At 36.8% G+C, this 22,872-nt stretch overlaps 6 protein-coding genes across 6 annotated transcripts; 3 read left to right on the top strand and 3 right to left on the bottom strand.

The window, feature by feature from the left end:
• Window positions 1–84: 84 nt before the first annotated feature.
• Window positions 85–3,195, bottom strand: GCK72_002313 (uncharacterized protein; the record flags this gene model as incomplete). The annotated part of the gene is made up of 7 exons (XM_053723364.1): window positions 85–255; window positions 304–477; window positions 790–886; window positions 933–1,036; window positions 1,103–1,298; window positions 2,153–2,207; window positions 3,039–3,195. The coding sequence occupies 7 exons, from the start codon at window positions 3,193–3,195 to the stop codon at window positions 85–87; spliced, it is 954 nt and encodes a 317-aa protein (XP_053592009.1).
• A 196-nt stretch (window positions 3,196–3,391) lies between these two features.
• Window positions 3,392–5,932, top strand: GCK72_002312 (uncharacterized protein; the record flags this gene model as incomplete). Its single annotated transcript, XM_053723363.1, has 9 exons — window positions 3,392–3,517; window positions 3,984–4,144; window positions 4,568–4,707; window positions 4,754–4,983; window positions 5,037–5,102; window positions 5,150–5,269; window positions 5,477–5,675; window positions 5,725–5,811; window positions 5,856–5,932. The coding sequence occupies 9 exons, from the start codon at window positions 3,392–3,394 to the stop codon at window positions 5,930–5,932; spliced, it is 1,206 nt and encodes a 401-aa protein (XP_053592008.1).
• Window positions 5,933–6,917: 985 nt separating this feature from the next.
• Window positions 6,918–7,963, top strand: GCK72_002311 (uncharacterized protein; the record flags this gene model as incomplete). Its single annotated transcript, XM_003104819.2, has 4 exons — window positions 6,918–7,020; window positions 7,540–7,652; window positions 7,754–7,849; window positions 7,898–7,963. 4 exons carry the CDS (start codon window positions 6,918–6,920, stop codon window positions 7,961–7,963), a joined length of 378 nt encoding a protein of 125 aa, XP_003104867.2.
• Window positions 7,964–8,013: 50 nt separating this feature from the next.
• GCK72_002310 (uncharacterized protein) lies at window positions 8,014–8,566 on the bottom strand (the record flags this gene model as incomplete). Its single annotated transcript, XM_053723362.1, has 4 exons — window positions 8,014–8,082; window positions 8,131–8,229; window positions 8,283–8,395; window positions 8,467–8,566. The coding sequence occupies 4 exons, from the start codon at window positions 8,564–8,566 to the stop codon at window positions 8,014–8,016; spliced, it is 381 nt and encodes a 126-aa protein (XP_053592007.1).
• Window positions 8,567–8,847: 281 nt separating this feature from the next.
• On the bottom strand, window positions 8,848–11,356 carry GCK72_002309 (uncharacterized protein; the record flags this gene model as incomplete). The annotated part of the gene is made up of 11 exons (XM_053723361.1): window positions 8,848–8,941; window positions 8,989–9,118; window positions 9,209–9,272; window positions 9,325–9,422; window positions 9,467–9,777; window positions 9,824–10,122; window positions 10,174–10,256; window positions 10,303–10,473; window positions 10,614–10,693; window positions 10,745–11,106; window positions 11,153–11,356. 11 exons carry the CDS (start codon window positions 11,354–11,356, stop codon window positions 8,848–8,850), a joined length of 1,896 nt encoding a protein of 631 aa, XP_053592006.1.
• Window positions 11,357–11,980: 624 nt separating this feature from the next.
• GCK72_002308 (uncharacterized protein) lies at window positions 11,981–19,652 on the top strand (the record flags this gene model as incomplete). The annotated part of the gene is made up of 8 exons (XM_003104667.2): window positions 11,981–12,184; window positions 15,800–16,081; window positions 16,126–16,499; window positions 17,359–18,438; window positions 18,496–18,742; window positions 18,789–19,343; window positions 19,394–19,501; window positions 19,578–19,652. The coding sequence occupies 8 exons, from the start codon at window positions 11,981–11,983 to the stop codon at window positions 19,650–19,652; spliced, it is 2,925 nt and encodes a 974-aa protein (XP_003104715.2).
• Window positions 19,653–22,872: the final 3,220 nt, after the last annotated feature.

Below are 22,872 nucleotides of genomic sequence, written 5' to 3'. Positions count from 1 at the left end.
TTTGGTCTCAAAAAAGTGAAACCCGTCAGTCAGCACCTTGAATATACATTATGTCATCTTCTAATATTATTATATACATAAAATCTACAACTTTTCACAAAATGGATGAGCTGGATATGAGAAATTGTCGAAATCCAATTGAAGTCGAGGAGATCTCTCAGTTGTCAAATAACCAACTGAAAGAGATGTATTCAATGCACGGGCGGTCTCCACTCCACATACAGTAACCAGTTGTTGAAGGAGACAGATTCGCATCTGAATAATAGGGAGAAGTTCGAAGAAAATGAGGAAAATCAAGTTCACCTTTTTAAACGAAAGACATTTTGACCCTTCTGCATAATTGATGAATTTCATAGTGTCAGTGAAGACTTGCTCCCGATTTTCTTTCATCGATTTGACAGTTTGGATAGCTGAGTTATAGACCGAGTTGATTTTATTATTCACTTTTTCTCGAAGAACGGAGTATTCTGATATTTCCTGAATTTTTTTTTTGTTTTTTCATCTTTCGGATCCGGATAACTGCAGTACTCCTACAGTAACCCTATCTTCGATGAACACCTTAATCTATTGCATGAACATATCGAGTGTCTAAAAATAATGGTTAATCTCTAGAATAAATAACTTTGAATGAATCAATCAGTGCATGTGACGTAACCACACTTCAAAACATCATGAGCACAATCTATTTCTAGCAGCTTAAGTAATATGTCTATTCTAGTCGTAGTCTTCTTAAAAAAGTCGCCACATTACTCCACTTTCTAAGAGTGACTTTCAGATCTTTTTCCTCACCTTTTCACATGCTCCAATCCAGTTTTCTGTCCTTCCAAGACAAGGATAAACTCTTGTTGCATAATCTTCATCGACACATTCATGTTCAAACATTTGCCTGGAATATTCTTTTTGAAACTTTATAATATATTCTCTATCCTTACTTATTCCCTCCATCCTCCATAAGCTCTGCAATTCTTTGTTTTGTTCTCTCTTCTCCTTCATATTGTAATCCACATTCGAGTTGTTGCTCATGTTTTGCACAGGCCTAAAATCACAACACTACCGAAGTTTTTCAAAATTTCAATGAAAATAAATTCTTTTTAAAACTTACGAAATTCACAACTTTTTTCATTTCAACTGGAGGAAGAGTTACAAAAGCGGCGAAGAACTTGTTGAGTCCCGTCTTCTCTAAAACATCAGAATCCGACTTCCTATAGCTTCGTCTTACAACATTCTTATCAATTCCAGAAATCAATTCATCATCAATCGAGTTACATTTTTGAAGTCCATCAAGATATAGAAGTTTTCTGGAAATGAAATAAATTATGAATGAGATCTTCGAGTTGAAAAAGAACCTAGAAAAGAAGTGATCATTCATCTACTAAAAATTGTGTCTAACTCTTTCATCATTTGGAATCGAATATACTTCCGGCTCATCGAATACGAATCAGATTTAATCCTTTTTTGTGGGTTCTGACAATTTTTTTTATTTATACAAACATTTTTTCAAGTTTGGAACAATTTATTCTTTTTGAATGTTGCTTCATTAGACTTGGAAATTTCAAGAACAATTTTAGTTCTGCAGAATGCCTAAACTGTAAGAAAAGGAGAAAGAAGATTTTTAGACCTCAAACTAGAAAATCCATTTCGAATCTTCACATCGACAGTTTTCAAATCAATTCTGATATCTCTCCATTCAAAAGAAACTTATTATAACTACAATATACAAATAACTAGCGTTCTATGAATCGTTACAATTCTTCCTCTATTCTTTCCTAATTTATCGTTCTTGATCCATCTGAACTTTATCGTCACACAGTCAAACAAAAAGCTGAAAGAAAAGAGAAAAAGTTGGTCATTTGACGATAAACGTATTGTTTCCCTCTCTATTCATAACCAGATTTTCTCTCTTATCACAACTACAAATCAACCTCTTTTGGTCACCGTTCCGTCATCGGAAGTTATGGTTTTTTGGTGTAAATTCTTCACACTTTTCGTGTCATTCTGAATGTTTGACAAAGAGAAAAGGTGAAGAAGAGATGAAAGATAACGTCACGAGATTCTCGAACTTCAGTATTGAATCTTTTCCTCTGTGTTTATATAGATGAAAAAGATATTTTTGGAACCTAATTGAAGAGTTAAAAATAGAAGATACACATACCTATCTTTTGCTGTCAATCCTTCAGATTTGATGGCCTGCGTGTAGACATATCGGGCTGCAATAAAACAATTTCTAATCGAATTGAAAAACAGAGAACAGGTGTATCATTGAATTTCTTTTCAGATTAAGGTTGGAATGCCTTTGACCGAAAAAATAACCTAGTTTTCAGACACCTTCAAGGATTATCCACTCATCAGCCCTTTCTTTCTCTGCTTAAATTTTCAATTGCGTGTCCTAAATCCCACTCGGAAAACCTTTTAACTTGATCCTCAAATTCTCTCAAAAAAATGTTCGATTTTCATATATAGTATTTGGGATGAATAGCAATTATTCAATGTCTTCCTCCTTCTCTCAAATATGGCTTGGTTTGAATATATCACGTATGAGTGTTTCTCTGCTCTTTTTCTCCTTTTCTCTCATTTTCTCTCTATTTCCCTCCCTCTCATATCACTCGTTTCATCTTTTCATCATAAGTGTTATCCATATTTGGGCAGCTCACTTCTCTAATTTTTCTCCTCCTTTTTTGGTGAATTCGTTATGTTATGTTAGGTTCAACAAGGCCACAAAACACAAGGTGTTTTTGATTCTCTATTTCTCTTTTATCATTTGAAAGATTAGAGAAATATAGAAAAATGGAAATAATGAGAAAAGGGTAAAAGCCAATGACGTGACAGATTTGAGAGAACTACTGACCTAGAGAACTAAAATAGAAAAAAGTGGGATTAGAGTTCTGAAAATTTATGACGAATCCGAAAGGGTTTCCGAGTTTTATGTAGTTTTTTGTTGAGTTCAGTTACGCTTTTTTCTATAACAAGTTATCCAATTAGAGCAACCCAACCCCCACTGATTTGTCGTCTACCTAAGCTAATATTCTTTCAGAACTCACCTCGAAAACCAATGATTCTTGCTGCTTCAATTTGCTGACTGCTGGCTTTTTGCCATGCCAGAAAAGAAGAAGTTGATTGTGAATTTCCAACAAAATAGAAGATGAGGAGAAGAAGTGACCAGTCAGCGCCCGCACCACAAATCGAAGAGCGCATCATTGTCGAATCGTCTTCAACGTCTTCTTCGTCTTCTCACACCACCACTGAGACTCGTATATATCGCCGAGGGAGGACGGTTCAATGCCCGCCTCTTGTTGTTGCGCCCGCCCACGGAACACTTCAACTTGTACCTCTACGACACTCTTCTGCACCGCCCATTTCATTGAGCTCGGCGAGCAGCTCTTCGAGCCGTGAAATGCGTCGTCCGTCTTCGAATGCAACAATCAGTTCGGATATGTTGAGGAAACCCGTTCAGATAACAGCTGATCCCCGGGTTTATAAAGGATCAGTGTTTGCTAACAGAAGATTGGCTCATGATAGAGTAAGTCGATTTTGTGGCTTTAAACTTGGGCACATAAATTCAGGTTTTCACGAAGAATGTCAAATTGATGGAAAGTTGAATATATGGGGATTCGAAAGTTTACTTCAGATATTTATTATTACCAAATGTTACGTAGTTTCACTGATTTTCTTGTCAAAATGCCACGTTTAGGAGATTAGATTACTTAAAGAGAAAAAAACTAACTTTTTAGGTTCAAGATGCTTAAAAAAAGCCAGCTTTGATATTAACAAAACTTTATAAAACGTCTAGAACCATCACTTCTTCTTCTTCAAGCAGTAAAACTGTATTCGAGAATCAATTTTTAGTTTCAACCACCAAAATTAGAATGTTTTACAGAATATTTCTCAACTTGCTGCAAAGAAATTTAAATCGTTGAAATTTTTCCAAGATGCCCTTTTCTGTCATATCGCATTCCTCTTTTTTCAATTTCCTTTTCTCTTTTCAGGCTCGTCAAGCTGAACAAGTCGAATCGAAAGAGAAGAAATATCGAGTTGGAGTGATCCGAGAACAACTGAACACCCTTCTTCCACGTGTTCCAGTTCCACGTAAAGTTCATCAGACGACTGCAACAACATCTTCTTTTCTTCCACCTGTACCCTCTAAAACGTAAGTTTGTCAAACGTTGTGTTGCATGCAAATTTATGAAGCCTCGTCACGCAACACGCCGCTTCCGGACAACAGCCATTTTATATTTGTGACTTGGAGTCAGGAAAGGAAAATAGAGAAAAATAGAGAAAACGATGATTTGTTTTGATTCATCAAAATATATATTTGGGATATAAACAAACTTGATTAGAATTCAGAATCATGAAATGGAATATTATCAAAATAGCTGTTTTTTTCAAAATCCGATTAAAAATGATACAGGAAAAAAGAGACTAAAGAGCAAACTAACAGTAACAAAACAGCAAATATTCTTTGAAAACACGAATTTTTGCATAATCTGAAAATGTAAAACAAAGAAACTTGTTTTGTGCGTATTCTGATACTTTGATTTGAACGAGAATTAACTGTAATGGATACTTTCAGACGGTCTACGTCTACATATCTTCCTGATATATCTACAAGAAATGGATCTGCACTTAATACTTCAATTGACAAAGCAAGAGGAACCAAATCATTTGCAGCTGCCCGATTTATGCCGGTTTCTAGTACTAAAGTTGGCAATGGTAACAATCTATTTTAAAGAAACATTTCATCTTTTTTTTATTTCAGGGGACATTCTTGGAAATACTCAAGCATTTGCTAAAGAATCTTCAAGTACCCAATTTCCAGTGAAAGTTGTTGTGAATTTTGAACGGAGTTTACCTTCTGATATATACGGAACTGGTGGTTCAGCTATCAGAAGGCATAGTAGACACGTGGCATTATCTCAAACTGCAACTCCTCCGTCGTCTTCGAGACCAGTGTATCCGATAGTTGATAGTGGAGTTCAAACGGATGACGTAAGCTTCTTCAGTGGATTTTTCTGATTTAGCGGTTTCAGAATTTCGATCAGAAGTTCGAAGGTTTGGTAAAAGAATTGGCCAACTCCGCAATCGAAATGGCTGCCATCAACTTGGAGGTCAATAAATATAACATTGTTTCGAAATATTTTAATATATTTTTCAGGCTGAGAACACAATCCGCGCAATGCGGAAAACGGCGGAAGCGACAGAGCATGAGCTTCGTGCGGTGGCGCGTAAACAGAATTTGGAGTCTGCGGATTGGAGGAAAAAGATGATTGAAAAGGTAATGTTGAGGACAAATTTCATGTTTCAGACCGATTGTTACAATATGATTTAGGAAAAGTTATTAAGTGGAAAAAACTCGAAGAGATTGTGAAGTTTTTGTGATATTCTTTATCTATATTTTTACGATATTTACTTAAGAAAAGTTATGATTTAATTTGGACCATTTACTATAACTATTCAATTCAATTCTATGAAATTATCCCAGAATAACGAACTTGAAAGTTGGAAATTACAAGAAGCTAATGCTCGTGAAGCACAACGATTAGCTCAGTTGACATGTGAAGAAGTTACAAGGAAAACACTGGAAAACTTGCAAATTATTGAAAGAAACTCAAAGAAATCTATCGGATTGGATAATAGAGATATGGTTCAATATGAAGAAAAGAGGGCTTTAGTGACTGCAGGTTTGATGGGTTACTGTAGAAACAGTTAAGAAATTCAATATATTTTCAGAACTGGAGAAAGACTTCTTCCCATGGCTGTTACATCGAGCAGAAAGACTTTTCAAAAATCAAATGGCAAGAGGCCATCTTGATCATAGTGAGTATTCCAACACTTTTTTAATTGAAACTTCTCAATTTCAGGCATGATGAACGAGTTACATTATCGTAGAAAAATGGAGAAAAAGAGATTGATCAGTTTGAATTCATACTCTTTATAGTTTTCTTTTTATCGATATTTCTGTAATTTTTCTTCCAAGTTCGCTAGATTTTCGGTTTTGGATGTATATGATTTGAATATTCAAGTAAACCTTTTTTAAAATATTTAACTGTGTCTCAGAATTCGTTTCGAGAAAATCTTGAAATTTCAAAAGATTTGGTGGACAGAGTCTCATGTGGAATATGCTTCTTGACGCTCTCCCTTTTCTAAAGAGAAGTAGTTCGGACTTCGAGACATAGGAATTCAGTATTTCCTTGATTCTAAATAATCTTGCTGAAAATGTGGTATATTTTGTCATTTTACTATAGAAAACTTCCAATTAAGTGAGCCAATTACATTCTCATAACACATTCTTCGTTTGGAAGCGTTTTGAAAAGTAAAAATTGAAAAAAAAAAACTACAACGGACTAGAAACTGAATGAATACAGTTTAAAAATACAATTGATTGATAATAAACTTTTTTATTTTACTTTTCTTACAATCTTCAGAAAAATATCATTCTAGTTGTTTTTCGCTCGTTCGTTATTGTTGAAATATACCAAGTTCAATTGATTGTTTCTATGAATTCTTGAGATAGAAAGTAAACATTTCTCAAGAGTTTTTTTTTGAAAAGAAAAGCAAACGAAACGCATTTTACCAGATCAAAGTGAACGATTCTCGCATTTTGCTTTGTTTCTAGTTTTTTTTTTTTCAAAATTTGTATCCGCATTCCGAATTACGGTCAGTAGATAAGATCTAAGAAACTCTTAAAATTTGCCCTTGAACATCTCTTTTTTCTTTTTCTTTTCTTCGTATTCGCTGACTTCTCGTTATGAAACCGAGACAAATACACTGTATTTCCTTGTTTCTCTTCGTCTCACTTCTCTTTTCTTATTGTGTCAAAAGTGTTATGATTCATTTTATTTCAATCATCACTCCTTTTCATTTTTCCCAATAAAAACATTCTTTTTCTCTTTCTTCTATCATTTTTCCCTTCCAGATCCCATATGATGTTCTCCTACCGTATTATCTCTCTATTTTCCTTGGTTGTCACTGCTTTCTCGTTGGAATGTTATACCGGATTCACTTATTTGAAAGCTCAATCTGTTGGTTAGTTAAAACTAATTTATTCCTTTTTCGTTCTTTACGTACAAATTGGGAGTTTGATTTGAAACGTAATTCAAGACAAAATAAGGATTCAATCTGGCAAGCATTCTAGCTTCACAGAACACTCCACTGCATTTCTTCTTATCTAACAATCTAAATTTCAGAAAAATAGCGTTGGCAGTTAGAAATTCATATTGAAAGGCAGTCCAAGACACAATAAGTATTCAATAGACTATCAGCTTCCCAGAACACTCTTCATACATTTTTTCTTATCTGGCAATCCAGATTTTGTATACCTTTTGACTTGTTCCACCAAGCTGTGAATTTCGAAAAAACAAATTGACAAAATAACCAGAAAGAGGATATGCACCGACCATAATATTAACTCACCGAAAACAGCTTTATGTTCAGTCACAAGTAAATTAGTTTTCAAACCAACATGCATATAAAATTATATATTCGGAAATAAGGGTCTATAAAATGTTTGTTTTTGACTAGGAGTTTTAATTTGCATTCATTAAGGAACTTCGAAAGAAACATGCTCATCTCCAAATGATTTCTGTTACAACATGACTGCTGATTTGACTTCATTGAACAATGTGAAAAAGGGAGGATGTTCTTCAACTAGATGCATTGTGAGTTATGCTCAGAAAAAACAGTTTTTCGAATGATTATATTCATTAAAAAGAAAAAGAAACAAAACCATGGTTTCATCGAGGCACTTTCATTCTTTCAGATCGCTCGAAACAAATGCGTGACTCAATCCATTGGAGGAACTCAAATTCAATTTTGCTGCTGTAATACCGGAGACTTGTGCAACTCCAAGTTGACGGTGAGTGTTCTTTATTCTACTGAACTATCCAAAACGAGACATTTTCAGAACATGAGTTTCTTCGAGAAAACTAAACAAAGAGCAAAAGACTTCTTGGATATGCTGAGAGGATAATGAGAAAATTTTATTGATAATTTTGTGATTGTAAATAAAAGTTGTCATTTTTATTTCTTTCCTGCAGATACCAGTCCTTTCAGCACTGACAATCCACGATCGAATAGTGATCCAGAATCCTGAAAACTAATGCTGAACAAACCACCCAATTACAGTAAGACTCTTACCGTAACTGCTCCGCCATTACACAAATCACCGGTGTTGCAGCAGCAGAAAGTGAGAGCTTGTCCGGAAACAACTTGATCGAAACATTTATTTGCGTGGAACTGAAATTATTCGTTTTCAAGGTTTCGGAAAACTACAGTACCTGACATATCACTGTGTTACAACCAGCTTTCTGAAATTTACTGAAACTTGAAATATCGGCAGTTCCATTGTAACAATAATCGGTTTCCTTTCCACATTCTTTTGTTTCCGTTCCTATTGTGCTACCTGAGAACAATTTCAGTTAAAATCTCCATTGTTTCGACTCGAAAGATTCTTTGAGTCATACGGTAGCTTACCTTTCATTATGGAGTATCCAGTATAGCATTTCAAAACTGCTTCTGATATTGGAAAAATAACAAAAACCAAGCAAAGAATTACAATTTGTTGGTGATTCATAACAATTTGATGAAAGTGGAATCGGACGGAAACAGAAAAAATGACAAAAACTGACCCTTTTTGTTTGTCTCCTTCTTCGTCTTTTCATCTCATCTGGTCAACCGAAGTTTCTTCTTCTCTTTTTCTCAAATTCAATTCTTTATCAGTTTTGGGATGTGACACACTGTATTACACAGGAAATCAATTTTATAACAGTAACAGATAAAATCAACAAAAATGGAGTGGTTGAAGACTAGGAACAAGTAAAAGGAACTATGCTATGAATGACTAGATAACAAAAATTAATCTGATCTTCTGTTCATTGATGGAAGTCCAGCGTCTACGAAGTTATCGAAGATCTCTGGTCCAAACACAACCTTTTCTGATTTGAGATACCTGAAAAAAGTTGATTTAACAAAGGAGATGTTCTTTTTTGAATTTACTTGTAAAGTTTTCGTAGATCTTTGTTCCGTCGCATCATCATTCGACTACTTCCAATCAGTACAAATTGTCTTTTAGCGCGAGTGACAGCAACATTCAATCGTCGAGTTTCTCTCAAGAAACCGATAGATCCTAAAAAATGACGTAAAATATCACATGCTTATTTCTCACCGTCATCGTTATCTCTTACGAGACAGAAAATGATAACTTCGCGTTCGTGACCTTGAAAGGCATCAACAGTATTGATATCAACGCGGAAGGGTATCTCCGAACGAAGTCTCTCAATCTGGAAATCAACAGTTTATTTGAAAGATTTTTGAATTGACAGTCGACGGTACCTGAGCGTAGTATGGAGCAATTACTGCAATATCCTTTGGGTCCACGCCCACATCCGCTACTAGCCGAATCACGTAATCTTTTATCACATTGATTTCGCCTAAAATGAAAATATTAATTTTGGTTTTCGTGCATACATCGAACCGGTATTTGAGTATGAAAATGGTTCCAGACATTCCTCCTGAGATTTATTTTCGAATTTTTCCATATCAATCATGAGAATTGGGTTATTAAGAACAAAACCTTCTGGAATGTTAGGACAAATATCTCTCAACGTGATGTCGGCGACACTTGAATGAGCTGTAAGCTTGTTGTCGTAGAAGATTTCATTCGGCCAGTTCATAATCTTTTCATTCATTCGGTATTGTTCATTCAGTAGAATATTGATATTATTACTTGCGAACTCTCTAGCAAGTTTCTCCATCAACGACACTTTCATATTTTCTTGCATTGCTCTGAATTGATTAATTAAAATGTATCGATCAGACGGATTTCAGTTACTTTTCAGAAAAAACAACTGCTGGAAGTTGTTTCTGATCGCCCACAAGAATCAATTTTTTGCATGACGGAGTTGTTAGAACAGGAACCCAAGTAGCAGGTTCTGTACATTGAGCAGCTTCATCTACAATCATCACATCCGCTTTCCAGCCATATTCGTTCAGCTTCTGGATAGAAGAAGTGCCCAGGGTTGAGTATATAGCCTGACGCGGTGAATAAATACTGCGAACAATAGATAACCACAGATAGTAATATTCACGAGAAACTTTTTTGTATTCGGGATCATTCTTATTTGTTTTAGCCTGTAATTCATGTTTTTGAAATAGAAATTAAAAAAAAAAAACTATGTTTACCAGTCGTTCATTCGCTGCTAATAATTTTGGAAAAAACTGATGTTGCTGGAATTCGTCTCTCAAACTGTTTAATGTGCACACCTCTGAAACGTATCGAATTGTTGAAGTGTTTTCGACAGAAGCTCTTACGTGCTTCAACAATATTTGCCGGAATTTCCAGAAGCATTCTTCTCATCGTAGCCTGCATAGCATTCCTGACTGCAACGTGTGTCGGGGCACAAACAAGAACTTTCTTTTTCTTTTTCAATAGGTGATGTACGATCTCGGCGATTACTCTCGTTTTTCCGGTTCCCGGTGGTCCTTGAATACACAGAAGGTTTCTTTGAGTATTCAAAGCTGCGGACACGGCAGCTTGCTGACTAGAGTTCAGAGTTTCAGGAAGGTTCGTCAGTTTCCTATCTGAACGTTGCCGTTGTATGATTGCACAGTGGGAAATATACCATGAATTGAAGGCATAGTTATGGCTCTGTAGGCGAGATTGATCAAGTGAACACTGTCACTGGATAGAGTTGATGGATCTCTGAAGTTTAGAAAAATTTTATTCCAGACTAATCTGACCCTAACAAGTTACTTTAGAATGCTTTGCAGAAACTTAGTTGCTCCGCCGTTTCGAGATGGTATTAGAACATAATTCGTCGTTGAAAAGTCGATATATTCATCACAATAGATACATAATTTTAGAATTCCATTCGTAGTATCGATAACATGACCTTCCGTTATTTTTTTCAAACGTCCATCGGAATCGATTCTATTTAGCAAAACTGGAATACCATTCTTGAGCCATCTGGTTTCAATTATTGAATCTCCTGTCAGTGAAACCACACTTCCATTGTAGACATCATGATGTTTTGAGGTGATTATTAGGTTTCCGATGCATAAACCTCGTTCTTCGATCTCTCTCCAATCCGACTTGTTTCGAATGAGCTCATCCAGCTGAAACAGTCCGACATGTGCTTCTTAATTCGAGTTTCAAAAATACCTTTTCAAACTGAGCATCAATTTCTGCGTCTAAAAGTTTCGGCCATTTTTTCAAGCTTTCTGTAAACGCTGGTGCAAGAGAAATTTTGTTCTTGGGTTGTTTCTTGAGAACTCGAGAACTTCTTTTTAGTGCATGTGTGGATGTAGAGAATGTACATTTTATCCCGTAATTCAGTTGATACCCGAGCTTGCTTTTCAACGACATCAAACCCTCCTGTTTCTCATTCAGAGCTGGAAATGATGCATGACAGTTCTCATCTACATTGGTAATTAGTTTTTTACAAGATGATGCAAAATCAAATGTTGAAGATAAATCAACTCTGTTAAATTTCTCAAATCGAAAAATAATTTTAATCTCAGTTGAATTTTGACTTTTTTATATTAACATCGGGAAATTACATATACCAACGTAGAGACCAAGAACTATGGTGAATTTTTCAACTCAAGTCGCGTTTCCTCTCCAAAAAAAATTGGAGCGAATTTGCACGCACGCGACGCAGACGCGACGCGCCGCGTGGCATCTCTCTCTTCGATTTTTACTTTCGTTCTAGTCGATTTTTCGCTGTTTTCCATGCGATTCTAAATGTTTTTCTCACATTTATTTTCAGAATATAACTTATTCAGCTCTTTATAATTTGTTAGCGCGTCATAAATGTAACTTCTATCAATTATTGGGTACACAAAGTCAGCTGGCTGCTAAAACGTTTCCGGTTCTTCAAAAAACAACTAACTTATTATTTTAAAGTTTTCTTAACATATTTTAATTTCCAGATTTGAACCGTTCCATCTGAAATTAGACTTATAAGAAGTGCTTCGTTGTTTGAACAGAATGTCAGTTATCATTCGGCTGAAAAATTTGCCCATCACGGCGGCCGCTTCTGATGTTCGCACTTTTTTTTCCGGTTTGAAAATTCCTGATGGCGCTGTTCATATTATTGGTGGCGACGAAGGAGAAGTTTTTGTCGGATTTGCTTCTGATGAAGACGCAAGAATTGCAATGACGAGAGACAGATCTTTAATACATGGCGCCGAGGTTTGTTTGAGTATTGATACAACAAGGTTCCGTGTCTTCCTGAAACTTATATTTGTGCTCCCGTACCTGAAATTCTGAACCATTCTGAAAGCTATCCAGGGTCGAACATTACTTTCTTGGGAGTTTGAATTTTTCTAACAGAGCTGAAATTTTCAGAACTTTATTGGGTTGGTTTTGCCATCTGTCGCGATGAACATTTGAAATAGCAAAATAAGATTGACAGAACACATTTCATCTTTTGAGTGGGGTTGGTTCCTCTGCTTTCTGATGCGCCCATATCGCTTTTAGCTTCGACATTCGAACCGCACATTGAAACTTCTGGTTTAAGAAACTGATTTATTGGGAACAAAAAACATTACTCATTGGTTTGTGTATGATGTTTGATTTTGCTCAGATCTGACATACTTTATTGTCATGATTTTCATTAGTGTATCTGTGGTTAAGATTTTCAGTTTATAGGGAGCTGTCTTTATCGGTATATGGGAAAAATAACAAAAAACGTGTCGCAAACAGTTTTAATACGAAACCAAAACTCAGCTAATTAGACAATTTTTAAAGGTAAACGGTGAATGGGAGCTGAAACGACAATTGAAAATATTCAAAAGTTAGAATTTTCTGAATTGAATACAACTTGGAGAACATCAATTAACTGGTGAGAGTGTGTAGTTTTCGATATTCCAGAACAAATACATCACAAATTTCACGCCACAAAATCTAACCCGGCAATATATAGCAGTTGTATAGGCGATAACAAAACACGCATTTCAGTAGGGGCTGCTATTTTGTCTGCACGAGGTTCAAAGTAAGAGAAACGGACGTGTTTTTGACTTCCAAAACCACTGAACTGACAAAATATGATTCGTCTTCAAATGTGCCAAAACTGAAAAGCTGAAACTGTCCACAACACTGGCATGAAGTAAACTAAAGTTTTCTGAAGATTCTCACATCACCCAAAATCTTTTTCCTTATTTTTCCAAAAATATGAGTTTTCTATATCTATTCAACTCTTTTTCTTTGAAACAATACATCCTCAATGCTAATAGTTATAACCCCAAATAGACTGGTTGCACCAGACCCAACAGTTACCCCTCTCAATTCGAAATGTATCTACTTTCAAATCTAGAAACCGTTAAATACCTCAAATATTTAACAAGGAGAAACTAATTTGTATTATGGATTGGGTTCATATAAGTGTGCACACACATGAGTTCATTTCTTGAATTTTTAGGGTTAACTGCAGCAATCATCCCTTACTTGTTTGTGAGTTCAGTTGTACTGCTCTTTTTGGTTATTCCACTAGCGATAACAGTTTATGGCCTATCTTGACAGAAAATCTTTGTTAACTATCCTTTTCTTTCTTTCTAAAAACTGCTTCGAGACTTCGAAGATCTTAATACTGGTTCAAAGTTGTCACAAACCGTCATCCGTTGGACTAAAAAGTTTGCATACTAGAAGTCTCACAAGTAGGTTTAGAAACAAAACGAGTTTCTGGGAACCACGTTTTAGTCTCACAATCAATGATTAGTTTCGCATCATTTCCGTCTTGAATGACTAACTTGTGAGAGAAACAAGGGAAAAATGCCGTCCGAGCCTGGATTGGAAAATCAAATAAATGCTCACTGTCAGAATGGATTCGAAAACTATAAAGGTTGCTGAAAAGTCGGCTTTCTTTCGGATACTGCGACTTGGATGGTCGAGGGAGCACTATAAATCTCAATCTCTCCGTTCTTCTTTGTGTCTTTCTCCCTATTTTGCAAATGGCAGGCCTCTTATTTGTTGAAATTGAGGTCTTTGACACTGCTCGTGGACGGAATATCTGCAATCAGTTCGCTGCAATCGTCTACTGTAGTTTTGTTGGCAGGAATACTGTCATTAAAAACTGTTGTCTAATCATTCCATCTACCCTCTTCCTCCTCCCTTATTCTTCAACATAATTCTCACCAAAAGCTAGTCCTGAATTTCGATTGTTGTCATGGACATTTCAATGATAACAGGGCAATCGAACGCTAGACATTTGAAGAAACTATCGGGAAGACGTTGACCAACAGACTGTCGAGTTCAACTGAAAACTTACTGAAACCTGTGTTCTTTTCATTGAGACCGAATTTTAAGACACGTTGGAACACACAAAACAGGAACATAAATATTCAAGTCTGTTCTCCGGCTCTACAGTAGTTTCCTGAGTTTTATTCCGATTTAAAAAGGTTGCTTGTGTTATAGCTCAAGTCATACTTGTCATTTGACGGGCCGAGGAAAAATTTTGCCGGCCCGGGTGGAAAATTTTTTTTTAATTGCACCCCAAAAATAATTTTCAAGTTCTTTTTTATCACTAAATTCACTGTAGAACTAATAAAAATCATCAATTCAGTCGAATTTTTGCAGAAAATGCCCCAAAAACCACTTTTTCAAAAATTACTGCTGAAAAAAACATGTTTTTCGAAAAAAAGTCGCTTCACCCGGGCCGGGCCGGTGAAAATTTAAAAATCGGCCCGGCCCGTGACAAGTATGGCTCAAGTAAGCTTCTGGAGCTCAATTCTGTCAAATCAATCAAAAAGTCTCATTGATTTAATGTAATCAAGGTTTCAGTACAACAATATTGAAAGGATTAACATTAAACAGAATCGTCGAATCTTACAGGAAACCTATTCATATCTTGATGATTGCCTATTATGAATTCAAATTGTTATGTTCATGGAACGCTCGCCCCGCCTCCTTGCATGCAGATTTCTTGCAGCAGTGTTCAAAAAACGAACGCAGCGTTGAAATGGGAGTGGGCGAGGCTGCCGCTTAGGGGTGGGGCGAGCTTTCCTTGCCCAAAACAATTTGAATGCATAATATTTTGTACTGAGAAATCACGTTTTTACCCATTTTGCGCAGGTGCGATCAATATTCGCAAACTATTCTTGTACAGTTTGTAGATGGAAAAATTTCCTATCAGCCTTGATACTTTTCTATTATAAATTCACGGCCTGCTGCCGGAGGGTGTTAAAGGTGCAGGGGATTTGTTCGAATGGATCTCCTAGTTGAACACATGAAAACCGTAGTATTTAGATTACGGTGTTTCACCCATTTCAACTACGCGATCCATTAGAACAAATTTCATGCGCTTTTAACACCCTCCGGCAGCAGACCGTGAATATATAATAAGAAATTGCCGAGGAGTCTGTAATCTCTATAATCAAAAACTTGAAAAGTTGGGTCATTTTGATCTTACGAAACCCTTCCATTTGTTGAATTTTGAAATCTTGAACAACGTGAGAATTTATTATTACCTATCTTTCTCGTTTTCCTACGGTAGGAGACCGTGCTACAGGAAACTATCTGATGTTAATACCTACGAAACTGGCTGTGCACTAACTTTTTGGTTCTCACAAAGTAGAAGCGATTGAATGAAAAACAAAGAATAGAGTGTTTGGAACTTGACAGGGGTGGAACTGTATTACAGTTTGTTTTCAATTTTGAAATTTGAGAAGAGAGAAAAATGTTAAACTTGTGAATGGTTCTAGAATACTCAACATGAGTTTTCAAAATTTAGGTTCCATAAATGTTTCAGGAACACAGGGAACTTGTCATTTTTATTCATGCCATTTTAGACTTATGACCAAAAATTTTCAGATCCGCTTGCTCCTCTCTTCCAAATCAGAACAAAATTCGGTGATTACTGCTCGGAAAAATGGAACATATGCCTCTCCAGAATCATATGAAGAGTACGTTCCGACAGCTCCATCCCAGCCTTCAGCTCCACAGGCTCCACAAAGTTGGAATTCTCAACCAGCGCCGAACCCATACGCCGCAACGTCGGGTTATGAGGCCTCGTATCCTCCACAGAATTCCAACGCTGCTCGCTCAAATTTCAACAATCAAAACAATTACGGTAGTCGTGCAGATATGCCACAGGTATCCGAAAAATTGAATTGAAAAATAATATTGTGGGAATTTAGCTCCAATCTCCTGGGAAGCCGAAGGAAACATTCGGTTATGGTTATAATAATAGTTATAAGAATACGCATCAACAACAAGGTCCTCCTTCTCACAATGTGAATCAACGATTCGGTTCAAATCCTTCTTCCTCGAACCCTACGGAACCGTTGAAAAGTAGACCCACTCCACCAGTCCAATATCAACAGAATCAAGCACATCAAGAACCACCGCATCAGAATGGACCTCATCAAAATGGGCCAAATCAAAATCAGAGATTCTCGAACTACGGAATTAAAGGAGGAAATCATAGCGGAAACAGAACAAATAATTTTCATGAACCTGGAAATGAAGCAGTGCCTGGAGGAGATTCATGGAGGGATAATACTTATAACCAGTATGTTTATGCATCTACCCACGAAGAAAAATTGTACCATTTAATGCATTTTTTTGCAAATTAATGCTATTCACGAATGCAAATTAATGCATTAATCTGCAGTTTTGTACCGTAATCAGAAGCACTGAGAAAATTGTCGGCGCAAAATATCGCAAGCTGGAAATTCCATGCGCCTTTAATTTTTGTGTGGCCGCCCGTAAATCCACTTCGCTTGTAAATCCACACAAAAATCGCCATAGTTGTCAAGGCCCGGCCCGGCCCGGGCCGGCCCGAAGGCCCGGGCAAATTGGCGCGAAAGTCAAATTTTCAAATTTTTTCAAATTTTTTGAATTTTTTTGAATTTTTTTGCGAAAAAGTCACATTTTCGACTATCAGTCAGAATTAGAAGAAATTCTGAAAAATAGTCAAAAATGGTCACATTTCCGATGAAAAATTGAAAAAAATTGGAAAAAAAAATTGGAAAAAAAAAGGGTCGTTTTTTGAAGCCGGGCCTTCGGGCCGGGCCGGGCCTTGAAAATTTTCTACCGGCCCGGGCCTTCGGGCCTTGCCGGGCCGGCCCGGGCCTTGACAACTATGAAAATCGCCCACACAAAAATTAAAGGCGCATGGAATTTCCAGCTTGCGATATTTTGCGCCAACAATTTTCTCAGTGCTTCTGATTACGGTACAAAACTGCAGATTAATGCATTAATTTGCATTCGTGAATAGCATTAATTTGCAAAAAAATGCATTAAATGGTACAATTTTTCTTCGTGGGTAGATGCATTATTATTACAGTTTAACTTCGTATTTTGATCTAAATTCATAGTTTAGAATAATGGAAAGAGTTTGAATAAGTAAAATGGTATATTGTTTTCAGACCGCCTCGCAATGATTTCAAACAAGGTTACAAAGGAGATTACAACAGTGAGTACCGGGAAGATTTCAAAAAAGATTCCAAGAGCGATTTCAACGGATCAAACAAGTTCAATCAACAACTTCCTCCTAGAAATGGTCCCTCTTTTGACGGAAACCCACAATCAAATAATCGCTTTCCTCCACAAAATGGGCGAAAAACTTTGATGCCAACACCACAAGTTCCTTTCCAAAATGCTCCTCCTGCTTTCTCATCTCCACCACAGCAACAAGGAAACGCTGTTCATCCTGGCAACAAACCATTCCAAAATGGTCCACCGCCCGTCATGAATCAACAAAGAAATATTCCGCCCATATTCCCAAATAATGCAGCTCCTCCAATGCAGAATAACATGAATCGTGGACCACCAGCAAATATCAATCGTCTTCCTCCCGTACCATTCCAGAACCCGATTGGTGCTCAAGCACCATCAGTTCCTGCTTTCAGCCAAGCTCCAGTCATCCCAGTTATAAACAAACCTGCCACAGTTGGAAATCCATTGGAAAAGTTTTATATAGAATTGACGCGTATTCCCACCGACTTGCTCCGTCCAGCTGCTCTTGAAGCTTTTATTCGTCCTACATTACCGCTTACTCTCTCATCAGTGAAGACAGTTTTTGGTCCCGGTGGAATCCACATGCATACAATTATTCGTCTCGATTCAATTGCTGACTATGCAACAATGATGAGAAGAAATGGTGAACAGGGGATCAAAATCACGCAGTCTGATAAGAAATCGTTCGATTCTGCAATTGATGGAGCCCCCATTCCTATCGCGGTCTCATCTGTAATTACAGAAAAGAGAGATGATGATGATAGCAAAAAATTGAAAAGAAGTAGATGGGAAACTGACAGTCCGCAGAGAAGTCCAAGAAGAAGTCCACCTCGTCGAAATATCAGAGACAGATCGAGAAGCAGAAGTCCTCCTCGTAGAAGAAGAAGATCAAGGAGCCCACGTAGACTTGATGAGCACACTGATCCAACAAGATGGTGCATTCAGGTGACCAATGTACCATTTCGTATGAAAGAAGAGGAGTTGCTTGAGTGAGTTTTTCAAAATACGTAACATTGAAATAGTTTCTTATTCATTGTAATTTTCAGATGGTTCGCAGAGAAAGTCCGCCCAGCAAAACTTGTTCGAACATTTTATTCAGATGGAAATGCATCCGATAGATGGGTGGCTGAATTTTCAAGTGAAAGTTTGATGCGACGATCGTTTTCAATTCGAACATTATGTGTGGGAAGAACTCTCAAACTTTCTTATATTGATAATGAGAAAGCTGATGAGATACTCAAAATAGAAGATGTATATGGAGAAGAAAGACGTCATAAGAATGAGGAAGCGAGAGTGAGTTACTTATATCTAAACTATCTGAATTTCCATAAATTTATAGATGCAACAGGAAGAAGCTGAAAAGTCCAATCCTCCTTCATTTTTCAACGCTCCCCCAATTTCACGCCCGCCTATCTCTAATCCAATTCAACGCCCAGTGATGCTCCAAAATCCAGCCGTAGCTCCAAATGGTCATAATGGTCCCCCGCTAAACGGCATGAATGGTTCCATTGCCCCTGCTTTCAATGGACAGTCTCAACCAGTACGAGGAGGATTTATTCCTCGTGGAAATGGTTTTCCACCACCTGCACGAGGAGCCATGATGCAACGTGGAGGGCACGGCGGTAATCAAGGTTTCCATAAGAATGGGGGAAATAATTTCAATGCTCAAGAGCCACAAGGATCGTTTGGAAATCAAGGTCCAGACTCTTTCCGAGGAGGGCACCGTGGTGGTTTCCGCGGTGGACGTGGACGAGGCGGATTCAATGGAGCCTTTCGAGGAGAAGAAATTCAGCCGTCGAGAAATGAATTTATGGAGCTTGTCAAATCAATCGGTCCTCGTGGAACCGTGCTTACCTGCAACGGATTTCCCAAAGATGTTACTCTAGAAGACGTGGTGAGTTATCAGAAAGTTATTGAGCATTCAAAAAAACTTCCATATTTCAGGTTGACTTCTTCATCGATTATGAACCTGATCGCAACTCGATTCGGATACGAAGAGGAGAGGATGGAGTGATGACTGGAGAGTGCATGCTCGCATGTATGAGCCCAGAGGTAATTACTTGTTTTAGAATCAATATTGAACTGTTTTTTAGAAGTAGAATCCAATTTCTAATGAGTTTAATTACAGAATGCTCGTCGTGCTTCCGTCGATCTTGATGGTCAAAAGCTTCGGAACTCCCCCATCACTGTTCGAGTTCTTTGAACTCGATTCTTTGTTATCTCTATTTATTCTAGAAAGCTATGTGTCAAATTATCCCATATTTATAATGGATCTCAACCCCTGTAAATTTCTTTGTTTCCGAGTTCCATGTACCTCAATAATCCTATTCTTATATCAAATAATTCTCAAACCCCCTATCCATTTTTTACGTGTAGAAGTGTTTTAATCACCCCGTTGGACCGTTCCTTCTTATTATACTTATACTCTCCTTCTTCTTTATTAGTATCACTATTTGTCCACTAGTTTCGCTATTTTTCTCTTCATAAAGTTATTATTCTTTCCTCTTTTCCAGTGTAAATCAACATGATTATGCATTGAGTTCCGTAAATTTTTGGACTACTCTCGCTTCGCGGAATTTGTTAGGATCCGCGAGAGACTTTTCCATGCAATTACGAGGCGTGAGCGTATGTGCTCGACGAGCCGCTTTTATCGTCGTCATTTTGGCGACGACGTCACCTTCAGAACTTTTTTCTTTTTGTTTACCGCCAATTATTTGTTTATTTTATAACTTCCTAATAGTTGATGTTTGAGACTTTCATAACGATTGTATACCTTGATTTTGCTTTTTTCAATTTCTGGTCGAAAACTCGTCTATGAGGACATTATTCGAAAATCTAAAACTGAACTTAGGCTTAGAATAAGGAGTTTCACTTCTAAAAATGACTTCCTATACCAATTTGTGACAAAAAATTTTCTAATTTTTCGATTCTTTTTTCTCATACTTCACGCCCCGTATTCTTCGATCTCGAAAGAATTCCCAGCAATCAAAATAGAGAGCTTTTTTCATTCTTTTGGAACCATTTTTATAGGAGAAAAAACTAATGTTTCTTCTGGGAAAGCTCATAAATCACTAGGAAAAGCTCTCAATCTCCATTCATTCTTTTCCCTTGATTATTACTTTTCTTCTCTTTTTTCCCCTCCATGTTGGCAAGTGGTCCTTCATATTCAGGTTCTCTTCTCCTGATTTTTCTCTTTTTTACCCTCTCGTCCGGATGACCAATTCAATTGAGATGAAGACCAAAAAAGAGCATTTTGCGCGGTGCTTTGTCCGAAGAAAAGAGTAGACATGAGATGGACAAGAATAAAATAAAAAAGAGAACATTCCCTCGACGTTTATACTATTTTTTCTTGTTTTCGTTGTTCCCCAATGCTCTTTTCTTCGCGATTTAATGTGAATTGAATTGCTTGTTGATTCTATAGACATAGACACTATCGAATGGGTTACTGTAATCTATAGTGGGTATTCGTTGAGCTTTCATTAAGGAATTCAAAATCTAAATGGATCAAATAAACTGTGCAGATTTGGATTCTGAATAGAGTTTATAAGCTGCTACATTTTTTGGAAAATATAGTCATTATTATAGCTGAAAAGACTTGAGAATCTCATCTGAATCATTTACTAAGGCGACAACTTCTTTCCACGGACACCAGACTGAAGTTGTTTATCATGGAAATGGTTTTACACAGATTATCTGTTAGGTCCCTTTATTGTGGGTTTTATTTTTTCATGCAAAACCTCGACAACTACCAAAAACTACAAAATTGAGGCGATGAGCTTCTTTTCAACCCTTTTGTGGTAGGATACAAATAAAGATACTGAAACTACATTCATCATCATTTTCTGTTGCTTTTTCTGCAATTTCCGAATCGGACTCTTCCCATTTCATTCATTTTTTCCCAAGTCTTTAAAAAATCTTGCTGAACCAATGCTAATCTTTGCGTGGTCTTCTCCAAACAAGTATGTGAAAAGAAACATATTGGATTAGGAGTTCAGTTAAAAGATCTTTTCTCTTCCAAAACTCAAACTATTTGTTCTTTTTCAGAGTTCCCACAAAACTTTTCCGATTTCTCATAATCTTTTCGGATAATTTCTGCCCAGAACTCTGAATCCTTAATATTTTTCTCAACTTCCTTGCGAATACTTGGTCGCCCAAAAAAGGCCCGAATCGAAATAAATCGTCTTGTTTTTTCTTTTCCTCCCGAATACTTTTTTGAGTCCTTCAGTTCCCTAGTTGAGACCAATTTGTCAAAAATTCTACGTCGTGGCGGTCATGTTGAGACAGGGAAGAGAGGACTCAAAAACAAAAAAGGAATATTTATATTTTACGTTCCATTTGCAAGTTTTCTCTTCTCCGCTAGTTTCCTCTTCTTTTTTTACACTTTTTTCTGGATGTTTTGATCGTTTCTCAGAAAATGATGACATGAAAATGGGATGTTTATTCTATCAAGAAAAGGGAAACTGAAAAGGAAATCAAGAGGAAGTTCATGGTGCCTCGAGGAGAATTTTCCGAATTCCAGCTTTTTTATTATTATTATTGAAGAATTAAACATAACATTTCTGCAACAGAAGATATATAAATGAATCGAAGACGGGGTTTCCAATTTCAATCTTTCTATTTCATTTCCAGGTCTAAATTATGACTGAATCAATGTGATAAAACAATCTTCTTATCAAGATTATCTTCTCGAAATTCGCTTCATATGTGTTTTACAAAAACAAAATCCCTTATTCACAAAGATCTTCTTTTTCAGATTAGACACATTTTTTCAAGAAGGCTTCATTCTATTTTTAAAGTTAGGGATACTCTGAAACAAACGCGTCACAGATTTGAGATAAATTCTTGTTTTTCTCTGAAAACGTTCTAGTAGTCGGCCTGATTTCTAACCTAGACGAATTGTAGTTTAATTTGCTAAGACGACTCAAATCCTAGCATGAATAAGAATACCTCCATGTATAATCTGAGGGACACATCATATTTAACTCCCAGTAAATTTTTCAATGTTTTCAGTTTTTAAACACATTAATAGAGTCATTTTCATTGCAGGTCTCTTTTTCACACGGTCTGTTCGTAGCAAAAAATTCTGAAAATTTGAAGATCTCGATAGGCAAAGGGCTATGAAAATATCACTACATGGTGCTTTACTATCAAGCTTCAATTTTCCGAAGCATTCAAGCAGTAGCCTGATCTGCAACATGTTTGATCTCAGTTACGACGTCGTCACTTATATATAAAAAAGGAATAAGAGAAACGTCGAATTAGTGTGTATGTGACACTTCGTCTAAAAAAATATTAAATTTGAAACTAGACAAGGTCAAGTGTTCCCTTCTTGCTCCTGATTTCTCCATTTTTTATCTATTGGAATCTATCTCCTTTTCGTCAGTCTACAATGATTCAATCAACTTTCGGGGGTCTTCTCTTCT

The sequence above is a fragment of the Caenorhabditis remanei genome, chromosome I, assembly GCF_010183535.1.
Source record: "Caenorhabditis remanei strain PX506 chromosome I, whole genome shotgun sequence".
NCBI lineage: Eukaryota > Metazoa > Nematoda > Chromadorea > Rhabditida > Rhabditidae > Caenorhabditis > Caenorhabditis remanei.
The sequence above is the reverse complement of the archived record's forward strand: the minus strand, read 5'-3'. Positions and strand labels throughout refer to the sequence as shown.